The following is a 13,589-nucleotide window of genomic DNA, read 5'->3' as shown; positions in this document are numbered from 1 at the left end:
ACTGGTCTGCCCGATTTACTGCCTACCCTTTCTCGGTTTCCTATCTCCCAATACAGAATCTCATCCATCCTAATTCCTAGATGATGTCAAAACCTCCATATCCTCTCAAACAGACAATTCAAGTATCAGTATCTGTGGGTCTCCTTGAATGAGGCACCACGATGGGCTTCCTATTTGTGGAAGAGTCTAGAGAGGGTGAAGGATGGCATTAAAAATGGGGCTGTTTGGAGACACACTGGGCTGTTCCAAACTCCATTATATGTTTAAAAATATACTAATAAAAATATGTAATATAGTAGAATGGAATGGGAGTGATGTGGTTTTTAATATGACTTTGATTTTTTTATCCCCTGATTATTTCCAAAGATTATCACTTTTGGGCTAGAGTTCTGTGACAGCAAAGCAAATAAACTGACTTAGGGAGGTAAACACAGCACTTTCTTTGTGCCTTTCCTTCCTCCTTCCTTCCCTCTCTCCCCACCCTTCCTACCTCCATCAATCCATCCATCCATCCAACCTTCCTTCCATCCATCGACCCACTATCCTCCAAGAATCAGAAACATGGTTGGTTGTCATAGGGATACCTAATAACACATTTGCTGAACTGAAAATGGTATCAGACCTTTACCGGTTGAAAGCAAATCTGGTGAGTTTGATTGGTTTGACAAGAAGGACTGGCCTTGTCAACTGGAAGACAGAACAGACATTTTACCTACGTGAATGAGCTACATTTGCAGCTCCAAGGTCTTAACAATGAAATATTTTAAAAAGCAAAAGCAGATAGTTTAAAATAAGCATTTACCAAAAAGGGGGGAAAAAGGATACCAACAAATGTTTAGCATTGCTGTTTTAATGATCTTATCTCTGTGGGGAATATTTGGGGTTACATAAGTTGCCTCTAAGTAAAGAGGAACAGGTTTAATGTAGTTTTGAGAAGTTTTCAAGTAGCAATAATCGCGCCTCGGATAAACCTCATTGGTTACCATACTGCCACTGCACAAAGCTTTTCGAGAAGTTTTGATGAAGCCTTCTGAGTGTACTTCCCACAAAGGAAAAAAAAGGAAATGTTTCTAAGGGCTGAATAACATTCCTTTTGTAAGTCAGGTAATTTCTAATCATTCTCAGTGCAACTGCAGAAGGAACTAATTGATTTGTCAGTTTTGGGCAGAGAACTTAGAAGGAATTCGAAGAATTAAGTGGCATTATTAGAGCAGAACTGCTGTCATCCCATGTACTTATTCATGGTTTCTCAGCGCTTCTACCCCTAATGACAAATGTGCAAAAGAGGGCATATGGAACTTCCTTATTCTAGCAATGACTATTTGTCCATTTATTTGTAAACTAGTTTTTAAAAGCCTGCTTTCCCATGATAAGTTGCAATTTAAATGCAATTTCTATGTATTATTGTGATGAAGAACAATTTTATAGCACTGATGATTTATCAACATTTTTGTTTGGACCAACTGTGAATCAGTAATCGCCAGGACAGAAACTTAGTCTAGGAGAAATTATTAGTAACTTAATCTGGAGAAATGTCTTTTAATACTCCTGATACCTGGAAAAAGGCCTTATAATTTATGCATCTGTTTATGTGCACAGCTATATGGTACAGACATTCATGATGAGGTGAGCAATAAAAGACTTTCAAGCAACTACACCCATTACAGCAGAATAAAATACTGTGTGGGAGGGGAAAACAAGAGTTTGGGGAAAAAAGAAACAACAAAAAATTCTAGCTATTAAAGACAGCTTGCTCGTGTCCATTCTTAATGAAGAAATGTGGTTATAAAATGCCTGTGGACAGGGCACCTGGGTGGCTCAGTGGGTTAAGCCTCTGCCTTCAGCTCAGTTCATGATCTCAGGGTCCTGGGATCAAGTCCTGCATCAGGCTCTCTGCCCAGCCAGGAGCCTGCTTCTCCCTCTCCTTCTGTCCAGTCACCCCACTCACACACACACACATTCTCTCTCTCAAATAAGTAAAATTGAAAACAACAACAAAAAAAACTCTTGTGGATTTAGATTCCACTGTACACACATAAACAAGTGATTTTTCAACGTCAATAGTTACAACACACCACTGGTTTTCATAATTTCTGGCAAGTACACCACATGCCTGGTGAAAGGGCCGTTCCACAGTTCCTGTTCTTTTGTCACCACGGGCAACCCGCTTCACCCAAAGCCTCAAAGAGTCGGAAAAACGGAAATATTCTCACATCATTCGCAACTATTTGACGAGAAATTTCTGTGTTGCCTTAAAATGGATGAGTGCACGTGTAGCTCTACGAGATCCCTTTGCAGTTGGTGAACAAAACATCTGATGGGCATCGTTCGAAGGGGCTTGCACTGGGGAGGGGTTTAGCTTGGGTGGACTGACGTGATGGCTTTCAGACTTTTTCAGGGGTTGGAGCTGTATGTTCTGATCATTTTCTCTTGACCCTAAATGGCTACCAAGGCCAGTGGAATTCGGGTCCAGGATGTCGGGGCCCTTCCACTTTTTCCAGTCTTGTCTGGGATGGTAAGACCCCAGGGTCTCTCCAGGATGCTGCAGGGAGCCGGGCTGCCCTTCATCGCCAATTCTTCCCCTCCTGAGCACTGCTTGGGAGCACTCCCTAACCTCAAATTTTCTCTGTCACTGCCCTTCCCAGGTGGCGTTTGGTTTAAGAGATGCCCAATAGTCAGATGCTTCTGACCCACAAAGCACTCTAGCTTCTTGCCAGGAAGCCCTACCGCCTGCCATTCCATGACCAGGGTTGAAGGGAGTAAGGGACTCCTCCTCTGTGTCCTTGCAGCCCTACCTTTAACTGGAAAGCACAGTAGAGCTGTTGATGATGCTGGTACCGTGTACGTTCTAATCTCTGTCATCAGAGAGCCAAGCTAGCAAACCTCTTTGTGCCTCAGTTTCCCTACCTATTAAGTGATGATAACAACAGAACTATCGCCTGAGATTGTGAGGGCTACATGCAACACTGCATGTAGTGTAGGGCATACAAGAATGTAATAAAAGAAGCTATCATTCTTACTAAATGCAAACTTTAGAATTTTAGAAGTGAACTCAAGAAAAGACAAGGTGAGAATCACTACAGGAGGCTTCCTCCATTGGAGTGCTACCCTAAAACCCCCTGTCCCATGTCCCTGGGTTCTGCTTTTCAGCCAAACCTGGCCCCAACTGGCAGCAGCAGCCCATAGACTCTGCCCCAAAGGAGGTCGGCCGCAACTCATCTCCACCAAGGACAGCTCCTTACTCTGGGCAGTTGCTGTCCAGAGGCACAGCCACTGAGCAGGAAGACCCCTGCGCCCCCCGCCCCCAAGTCTGGCTTGCTCCCAGAGACAGGGAGTGCACACAGGCTTCCTAGTGTTGTCACAGACAGCTGGCAGGATCCTGTGCAAATCTTCTAGGCGCAGCACAGACCTCTGGCCCAGACGATCCCTCACCCGTGCGTGTGTGGCCATGGCAGAGGCACGGCAGGCTGAAGAGGCCTAGGCTGAGGAAGGAAACTTACCTGAAGAGTGACGGGACAAAGGAGGACCGGTCTGGCTTAGCATCAACCGCATCCAGGCTGCCTGTGTCCCCAGCTGCATGCTCCGCATCACAGCCTTGATCGTCTGCCATCTGGAAGGAGAAAAACCAACCACACCGTCAGTATTTAGCAGCATCACTAGCCTCAGGATATTTCTAAGCTGCACTCACTAGCGACACAGTTTTTTTTTTTTTTTTTTTTAAAGATTTTATTTATTTATTTGACAGCGAGAGAGAGATCACAAGTAGGCAGAGGGAGAGAGAGAGGGAAGCAGGCTCCCTGCTGAGCAGAGATCCCGATATGGGACTTGATCCCAGGACTCTGAGATCATGACCTGAGCCGAAGGCAGCGGCTTAACCCACTGAGCCACCCAGGCACCCCGCGACACAGTTTTTAATTAAGCTGGCAGGTGGGCCGCCTTGCATATTTAGGCTCTGGGGGATCAGGCCCCAACAAGTCATTCAAATGCTTGAGCACCAGCTTTATTTCCGACATTGTTCGAGAGATGGATGAGACAGCAGCAAAGGAAACAAAATCCGTGCCCTCAGGAAGCGTTGCGTTTGGCCTCCATGGCCTCCAGGATTTTGTTAAACGTTCCCTGTGTAGGAGAAGCTGGGGGAGTTCCGTCAAGGTTTGTAGGACAAGAAACTCTCCCCTACATTCCTGACAGGTTATAATGTGCTCATCCTCTTCCTGGCATCACTCAAACCCAGTTCAAACACAACAGCAACCTGGTGTACAACGCTGTTTGTATCAGATTCTTTTATTTACATGGTTGTACCAGGAGAGATTTCCATCAAATTATTTTCCCACTCAAGAATCTTCAAGAGAGCCCTATGATCTAAAAAGTTCAAATCTAAACCCATCTCCTTGAATTTTAAGACCCCGTCTTATCTAGTACTGGTGCCTGCAAACTATGGCCCACCACCTGTTTCTGCAAATAAAGCTTTATTGGAATTCGGAGATACCTATCCGTTTACATACTGTCGGCAACCAGAGTTGAGCAATCGTGGCAGAAACCATGTGGCCTGAAAAGCCTAGAATATTTACTACCTGGCTTTTCCCAAAAAGTGTTGGATCTCCTACGAATCTGCTATTCCCTCTACTTTAAAGAATAAAAAATAACAGTAAGAATAGAAACTGACTGGGGCATCTAATGGCTCAGTCTGTTGAACGTCAGCCTTTGGCTCAGGTCGTGATCTGGGGGTCCTGGGACCAAGCTTCACGTCGGGCTCCCAACTTGGTGAGGAGTCTGCTTCTCCCTCTGCCCCTCCCCCCTGCTCATTCTCTCTCTCAAATAAATAAATCAAATCTTAAGAACAGAAACTTAATTATTATTTATGTGCTAATTGTTTTGTGAGCGTTACCTTATTTAACACCCTCAGTAATGCTGTTAGACCACCCCTGTGATCACTGCTTTTTGAGATGAGGTAGGCGAGGCTAGAAAAAGTTATCGAGCTTGTTCTAGGCTACATAACTTCGATCTGAAGCCAGCAGTAGGCACCCCAGAGTACCCCCCACCTCTACCATTACGCCATGCGGCCGCTCAGTGTCTTAAGCATATTATGCTCATTTCAGGTTCTGTCTTTCGGGAAGTCACCACCCACATGTTTGCTGGATAGGACATCTCTGCCCAGCGCCCAGCTTGCTAATAATCAGAATTCAGCTAAAATGGCAGCACCACGGGGCGAAGGCACCAATTGCATCAGCTCCCCCCCATCTCCCTTCTCTTTGTCTTTTGTTTTCACTCTGCTTATTGTTTAGCTCAAACAAGACAGTTCTAAGTTCATCCCGGCAGAAGCCCCCAACACACAGAAGGTGCTTACTGAATAAATATTAATTGACTGGAGCGGTTAGAAACCAATGGCCCAAGGGAAAAGAATCAGCTAAAAGTGATGCAGCCGGTTGGAAGAAGAGGCCTGGAGTTCTGAGTGGCATTGTCACGTCACCCTGAAGCCTCTCTGAGGGGTGAGCTGGAGAGTGAGGAGGGAACCGAGAGGGAGGGAGGGTCTCCCACGGGCTCTCTCCAAGGACTGTGGGAAGCCAGGTGGCCATCTTGTTTCTCAACACCCAACCGGAGCATCCGGTTTGGTGGCGGTTAGATTTTTCAGATTAGAGCGCAAAATGTTTCTTGAAAACAGAGATAACCTCGTTCCTGGATCAGAGAAGCATAAACCCAGGCATGCAGAAACACTCAATAGTTTTTATTTCATCCCCTTTATATAGACTGAGTTACTTTTCCATGGGGACTGTTGTTAGCAAAGCACAGAAATATTTTCAAAATTAGCAAGTTAGAGTTGGACCAAATCCATCAGAAAAGGACGCTACCTTCGACATGGGGTATTTAAGCCTCGGGTCTTTTGCTGATGCTATCTTCAAGGCTGAGTCTAGGACATATGATAACAAAACAAGGGGACCAATTTTTTAAGAATGGACAACCCTAAACAAAACATCTCCTAAGCAAGCCAGACATTGGTTCTGATGCTGGGGGAACGCTGAGAAGAGTTTTGGCGATTCCTCTTCATTTGTTCAGTGAAGGTTTACTGGGGGTCTGACACATCTGGCTGGGTGCTAGGAGCCGGGGATGCAGCTGGGGGCACAGTGACTTGGTGCTGCCTTGATGGGGCTTTGAGAAAAGGACGGCACAGATGTCACGCTGCCACTGCAGTGAGTGTCACGAGGAGCCACTATCTGGGGCCACGCGAGGGAAATGGACTTAGCCTTGGAGGAATTAGGGAAGGTTCTGAGGGGATGGGCTATCTGACCTGAGGTCTGAGAAGGGGAAGCTGAGAGGGTGGGGATGGGGCTCTGCAGGCAGAAGGGAGCTGCACACATGTTACATCAGAGCAGGGGTGAAGCTGAAACTCCTCTTCCTTCCCAGCCATGTGGATGGGACTTTGGACTTCCCCACCAGGACATAAAATTCAGGGCTTTCCAGAGCTCTCCCTCCAAACACGAGGCCACAGGGGTCTTCTGTGTCTCCACTTCCTAGACAGTGGGGACAGCAAACGTTCAGTGACTTTCTGACTCCTATGAGGCTGGGCTTCATTTCTGGGTAAAATCAAGTTCACCTGGGACTTGGATGCTGACTCAGCGGGTTCCTAATCTTGGCCACATCATTTCCGTCAAGCCCAGACTTGGTCTTGACCCTGTATTTCCACTCACCCTCAGAGCCCACCAAGAAAATCCAGGCCTATCTCACCTCTGCTGCACCTGGAAAGGGCAGGCCTACTGTTGTTCTCTGGTGTTTGTCGCCTTTGTAGGGCTCAGGCTGCCAAGACAGTTAGTCATGGAATGGCCGCCACTCATCCAACGGCATGTGTGTCTTCAATGAAAGGCATCTATCTTCTCTTTAAATGAATCAATATGTGATGCTCAGAAAGCATTAGATATTTTATTTTATTTATTTGACACAGATCACAAGTAGGCAGAGAGGCACAGAAAGATGGGGGAAGCAGGCTCCCCGTCGAGCAGAGAGCCGAATGCGGGGCTCAATCCCAGGACCCCGAGATCATGATCTGAGACGAAGACAGAGGCTTAACCCACTGAACCACCCAGGTGCCCGCTCAGAAAGCATTAGAGCTGCCAGGAGCTCTGTGTAAGCCCTCTGTGTTAGCTACTGCCATTCCTGTTGTCACTAGAATCCACTAGGACCCTATCTGCAGACTGAGAGTGTATCTTAATCATCCTTTTTTTCTTCTAGTCATAGAAAAGTGCCCAGTACACAGCCGGCACTCAATAAATATTTTTTGTTCTTTTTTTTTTTTTTTTAAGATTTTATTTATTTATTTGACACAGACACAGCAAGAGAGAGAACACAAGCAGGGGAGAGTGGGAGAGTGGGAAGCAGGCTTCCCGCCGATCAGGGAGCCCCACGCAGGGCTTGATCCCAGGACCCTAGGATCATTACCTGAGCTGAGGGTAGACGCTTAATGACTGAGCCACCCAGGCACCCCCTACCCCCCGTTTTTTTTAAGAGAGGGTAGGTGGGGGGTTGGCAGAGGGAGAGAGAGGGTCTTAACCAGGCTCCACACCCAGCCCTGAGGCTGATGCAGGGGCTGGAGCCTGAGATCCTGAGATCATGGTTCAAGGCCAAAAGGAGAGTCAGATGCTTAACAGACTGAGCCACTCAGGCACCCCAATAAATATTTCCTTATAAATGTTTTGACTAAAACGTACTTAAAATGTTTAAATCATTCAGGGCCCTGAATAAATTGTTGATACAGGACAGACAACACAACCAAGTTCAGAGCCCAGTCAGGGCAAGAGCAGATCAGGGGTTAAACTGGTTTCTCCATCGATTAGCCATGGGGCCTTGAACAAAGTGCTCTGTGTCTCTGAGCCTCAGCTTCTTCATCTGTGAAATGGGAAGATAATGATGCCCACATCACAGGCTGGCTGTGGGGATGAATGGAGAAATGCACGTCAAGTGTTAAGCCCCTGTAGCACATTCTAGATGTTCAATAATTATTCCCCATTATCACCACTGTGGGCAGAACTCAAGACTAAAAAGCATCCAGCTTCAACCTTCACCTATATTTTATTTATTTTTTATTTATTTATTTTTCCAAAGATTTATTGATTTGACAGAGATCACAAGAGAGGCAGGCAGAGAGAGAGGAAGGGAAGCAGGCTCTCCGCTGAGCAGAGAGCCCGATGTGGGACTCGATCCCAGGACCTCGAGATCATGACCTGAGCTGAAGGCAGCGGCTTAACCCACTGAGCCACCCAGGCGCCCAACCTTCACCTATATTTTAAAATCACATCCACATCTTAAGCAGCTTTTGTGGAGAAAAAAAAAAATTCCTCTAGCGATTATTTCTAAACACATTTTCATACGTACTTCTGGTCGGAAATCACTTCGCGGCTATATCCTGAACTGTTTTTTTTTTTTTCTCATGGGTGGGAGGACGGACTCATTGCAGCCGCTTCCTCTGAAAAGTCACCTAACACAACCCACACCCACTCTTGCCCCCGTGAAGACAATCCCCCTGAAGGCTCAAAGAGAAGCTGCCCTGATGGCCTCCACGGTTCACCGTTGGCGCTTGGAGAAGGGGCTCTGCTGGCACGCGAGTACCCCCATCGCCAGAGGCTCACAGCCCTGCTAGCAGGCTGGCTCCTTCCTCCCATGTTGCAGAAGAAACATCGAATTCTTCAGAGTTTAAGGAACCTGCCCTTGGGCTGCACAACTAACAGGAAGCAAAGGTGGATTATGAACCCAGGTGAGGGCTGTCTATACAGGCTGAAGTTCAGGAGCCCCTGAAGGAGGAAACAGCCTTTAAGTAAACAAAGTTCAGTGTCACGTAGTCCACCAGAGCAATGACAAACTCAATATAAAGGTCGCCTGGAGTCCTGCCTTTTTTCACTTCCTCCAGGGATCTTCAAGAGCCCCGCACCTGCGGCCCCAGCCAGGCCGACAGCAGCTCCCCGCACACGGAGCCCAGACCGAGGCACTGCATGTGCACCATCACCTCCCCCCATCCTCGCAGCGACCCTCAGCCCGCGGTCACCACCGTTCCCATTTAACGGACAGGCACAGGGAGGCCCACAGCTGACAAACGGGGGCGCGGGGACCGGCGCTCAGACAGCCCTGGGGGCGCTCGCTGGCCAGCCCGGCGAGATCACGATCCCCTCCAGCCGGTCACAATCCACGCCCCCTTTTCCAAATCCCGCGGCCGGCCGGGAAGGGAGGACCTGCGGAGCAGAGCGAGCGGTGCTCGGCCCTCTCTCCAAAGTGTCGGCGCAGGCGGGCCGGGGGGCTCCAGGGTTGGTGGTGGGAAGAGAGCCGGCCCGGGGATGGGAGGGGCGCCGCGCTGGGTGGGAGGGAGGCGGCGGGCTGAGGCCGGGAAGGAGCGCGCGCAGCCGGGGCGGAAGGGGCGCGAGCGGAGGCGGGGACCGAAGTTACCGTGTCCGCGGCGGCCGGGGGGCCAGAGCTTGCGTCCGTCTCGGTCCCTCCGCGGCGAGGGTCTGGGGCCGCCCCAGCGAAAGCGAAAGTAAAAGTCCGGGCGCGGCAGGAGGCGGAGTCGCGGGGGGCAGGGTCCCGGCCCTGCCGGGCCGCGGGCGCCGCCTCCCTCTCGCGCGGGTGCGCTCCCCGGAGTCGCTCGCGCGCCGGGTCCCGGGAGGGCGCCCCCTGCAGAACCGGTCGCCGGGTCTGCACCGTGGTCCGTGCGCGTCGCCCGGGGTGGGGGAAAGAGCGCTGGTGAAGTTGGCCGCGCCCCCGGAGAGCGCGCTGGGTGAAGTTTGCCGACTGCTCTACGACCCCGACGCCGCGCTCACAGCCCCCGCCGGGAGCACCTTCTGCACCCCCATTGGTGCTCGGAGTGACCCGGGAGCGCGCTCTGCAGACCGGCCGCGCCCACAGCCCCAGTCGCACACGCGGAGGAGCAAGCTGCGGGGACTTCGCGGCGCTCGACGACAACCCGGCGCTGGCCAGGGGCGCCTCTCCCTCTCTCCTGCTGCGGCTGACCCCCGTCTGCACCTCCCCTCGGGCTTCCTCGCCGGTACCCAGAACCTAGCCCCACAGCCAGAGGGCTTCTCCCCAGCCAGGCTCCCGACCCCAATCTGTGCTGTTGGCGCCCCAACCCTGGGGAGGAGGGGTCCTCGGCGCCGGCAGCGGCTGGAGTTACCTTCTCCAGGGTCGGGCTTCTGGGGCCAGCCGTGGAGTCGCGGGTGGGTTTCCCGTGTCCGCTCTGGGGGCGTCTTGGTTCGCGCGAGGACGGTAGGACCCCCGAAATCCTCTCTCTCGTAGCCGAGTTCCCGCCTCGCAACTGGGCGAACTTGTCCGGAGGAAGCGCCAGAATCAGTCCCGCTATATTTATTGAGCGCCCCCAAGTGTCAGCGGCTGGGCATGGGGCCCTGACTGTCCAGCGTGGGAGGGACCCTGCACTTTCCCGCTCGCACCTCACCCCTACCCCTACGGTTCCGCATAGGTGCACGCACGCGCGCGCACACACACGTACCACTCACACTTTTGCCTTTCTTCACCCTCCAAAAGCCTTTCTCTCTCAGGCTCCTCAGGCCCTCAACTAATTAACTCGGTCACACCGCGGTATGATTTTCTGAGAAGAAATTACACTTTTATCAATGCCGGGAATAATTGCTTTTAAAGAACTTTGTACACCTTGAATCTCTCATGGCGTGAGATCAGGCAAGGACCACATCTTGTCTTTGTGTTTGCGGACTTCACCCTGCGCCTCAGACTTCAGGATTGTCTCTAGAATCTCGCCAGGTAAGGACGCTTCCTTGGTTTAAGGAAGACTGGCAGCAGGTAAGGGTCAGGGCATAATTATAATGTATTAACTTCAGCAAAAATCTCTAATTCCTGAATATTTTAAACAGTTACACTAGTTCCCATGTGGCCAATGCAGTAGGCTGAAAGTTTGTGTCCACTGCACCCCCATTAATATGCTGAAACTTAATGCTCCAGGTGCTGGCATCTGACATCAGGAGTTGTGGGTGGGGCCCTAATGAGTAGGATTAATGCCCTTATTTTTAAAAAGGCTGGACAGAGCTTTCTAGTCCCTTCTACCCTATGAGGACATAGGCAGAAGTTGTTGTCTGCACCCCAAGGAGAGCTCTTACCACAACCTGGTTATGCTAGCACCCTAACCTTGGACTTCAAGCCTCCAGAATACTGAGAAGTAAGTTCCTGGTGTTTATAAGCTACATGGTCTGTAGTGTTTTGTTAGAGCAGCCCACACAGGTAAAGACAGGTTGTGTTACTCTAGCATCTGTATTTCTGAAATGTGTGTGATAACGAAGTCTTGTAGACACTAAGATAATTCACTTTCTAAAGGAATTCAATTGCGAATCATTTAAGAAATGAAAAGTCCCTATCAGTAAAGAAAATTCATTACTGATTTACAAATTTAAGTTTGAAACACAATGTTAGATTTTGGAAGGGGCCTTAACAACTAATCCCTCTGCTCATTTCATAGATAAAGAATCAGAGGCTCGGAGAAGTGTCCTGTATCACAGATTTGCTAGTGGCAGAACCAGGATCAGGTTGCCTTAAAAAAAAAAATTTTTTTTTTTCCTTGTTCTCCTTTCCTGGAGAATCAGGCTCTTACAGAGGCTTTTCCAGTGCCCAGCTACTGCTCTGCCTGGTAGCCAGCAGAGCCCAGCAACACTGACAATCCTTCAGATGGTTTTATAGCAGAATTCTTCCCTTGAGATAACTTCCTATGAACAACTCTCTCTAGCAGCCATAGGGTAGACTTCCAGAAAGTTCTAGAGGACAGATGTCTAGCGAGTTCCTCCAGCGTGACACCACAGTGACTTTTCTGCCATCTAGTGAGCCACAGACATCCTCTCTTCAGCAAAGTTTGGATCTCAGTCCTGGGGTAGGGGGGTCTGTATCTCAGCTCTAGGTAGGGGTAGCGGCATGTTATGTTATGTTGTGTTGTTATAGGCCACCCACCATGGTAATTACTTCAGAATAATACATTTGACCTTACTGGCTCACTCAAACCCTCACTCCTGCCTTGTGGAAGCACTCCCCAAAGAAACTGTGTGCATCCAAGTCCTCACCTCAAGCTCTGCTTTTGGGAGAACCTAAGCTAAGGTAGACACGACATAGGAGGAACAGCTCCAGTTTAAGGAAAGTGACAGTGACAGAGCAAAGGGTACGGAGCTTTCTCCTCGGCCTGAATTTGTCATCTCTGCAATTTCAAAACCATTTCACATCCACGGCCCCAGAGGGCACTGGAAATGACTCAGAGCTAGGAAGAATTACCTCATATTCTGGGTGACAGAACCAAGGTACCAGAAGCTCTCGACCAGCTGCAGCAACGGGGCCACCATCAACGGGATGAAATCGAAGAGATCAATCAGTGCTGTGTTTAAGTTCGAAAAGAAAATCAACTACCCACACATTGAACATGGGAGCCATTAATGTGAAACAAAATGTGAGGGTTTTTCACTGATCACAATCTCCCTATGAGTCAAGACTTAAAAAAAAAAAGCCAAAGAAACATGAGGCAATGTTGGCAGAAGCAACCAAACCAAGGACCAAGACTCTCCACCATCTGGCTTTGGCTTGTGACAACCAAGCCCAAGTCCCCAATGCTCTGCAGGCTGGACAGCATATCAGACACGTGTCAGGAGCCACTTCTGATCCACACAGCCTCACCTGTCTCAGGACCTTGGCCTGCCTGTGCTCGCCCAGGCTCAGCAGGGGTGGCAGGCTCCGTGTGGGCTTGCCATCTTCAGTGGGGGCACGACCAACAGCATCTTTGGCCTTCAGTTGCCCTTGCTTTTTCCCTGTTTCTTTTGAGCCATAAGAAGCTGTGGGACGCCATGGGCATTCCCACAGCATAGACATGTAGGGGAGCTAACACCCAATGGGACAAAACTTTCACCAAAGGGAGACAGGGGCCACAGATACGTTCTTCCCCCTTCCTTCCTGTAGCACATGTTTCCAAGGAGCATGGCTCGGAAGATGGCGCTCAAGCGGTCCAAGGCACCTCGCATCAGTTAGCAGCTACTTTGACAATGAACCTTCATACTCACTGTCACCCCTCTATTTCCTGCCTCCTTACTTCCGCTCCCTGGGACTACAGTGCTTAATAAAGTCCTTGAACGTAAGCCTTTGCCTCATGTTCTGTTTTCTGGGGATTCTGGGCTAAGACCTATTGTCTGAACCAATCCCGAAGGCCACGCTGTTGTGTGCTCATGGGCTAAGGCTTGGATGGCCTGAGGTGGTCACCGTGGCAAGGGCGAGGGCTCTACCTGGTGTGAGGTGGGGTGGGAGGGACAAAGGAGAGCTGGCCCATGGTGCTGGCCAGGCAGACCAGGGCTGTGTGGCGCTTACCCCAGCAGTGAGTGGTCACTGAGTTCCGTACAGGGTCCATTTCCACTTCACTGGAGTGGTTTCTCTGCATGACTTCTGATACCTAATACCTGCCTTTTAAAAGCAGAAGTGATGGTGCAAGTCAAATTCAACCTCTTCATTCTGGTAATTCCGTTTTCAGGAGGGTGAGCAAGAAGCGACCACAGTTGTCCAGGGTAATCACACCTTAGAGAAGTGTTAACGTGCCTTTTACCTTAAATGAAATCTGACTGTAATTCTGC

General features: G+C 49.7%; 1 protein-coding gene and 1 pseudogene across 2 annotated transcripts in view; both read right to left on the bottom strand.

The window, feature by feature from the left end:
- CASP7 (caspase 7) overlaps positions 1–11,135 on the bottom strand; it is a 30,819-nt gene extending 19,684 nt beyond the window's left edge. Inside the window, exons 1-2 of one of the 2 annotated variants that reach the window (XM_046026393.1) lie at positions 10,145–11,135; positions 3,501–3,610 (exon numbers count right to left, since the gene is read on the bottom strand). In XM_046026393.1, the coding sequence (XP_045882349.1) occupies positions 3,501–3,610 (110 nt within the window). In that variant the 5' untranslated portion in view covers positions 10,145–11,135. Of the gene's footprint in view, positions 1–3,500; positions 3,611–9,423; positions 9,555–10,144 lie in introns of those variants that run through there. The other variant, XM_046026392.1, reaches the window with a different exon arrangement.
- On the bottom strand, positions 825–1,005 carry LOC123955828 (annotated as a pseudogene).
- Positions 11,136–13,589: the final 2,454 nt, after the last annotated feature.

This window comes from Meles meles, chromosome 13 (assembly GCF_922984935.1).
Source record: "Meles meles chromosome 13, mMelMel3.1 paternal haplotype, whole genome shotgun sequence".
NCBI classification, from domain to species: Eukaryota; Metazoa; Chordata; class Mammalia; order Carnivora; family Mustelidae; genus Meles; species Meles meles.
The sequence above is the reverse complement of the archived record's forward strand: the minus strand, read 5'-3'. Positions and strand labels throughout refer to the sequence as shown.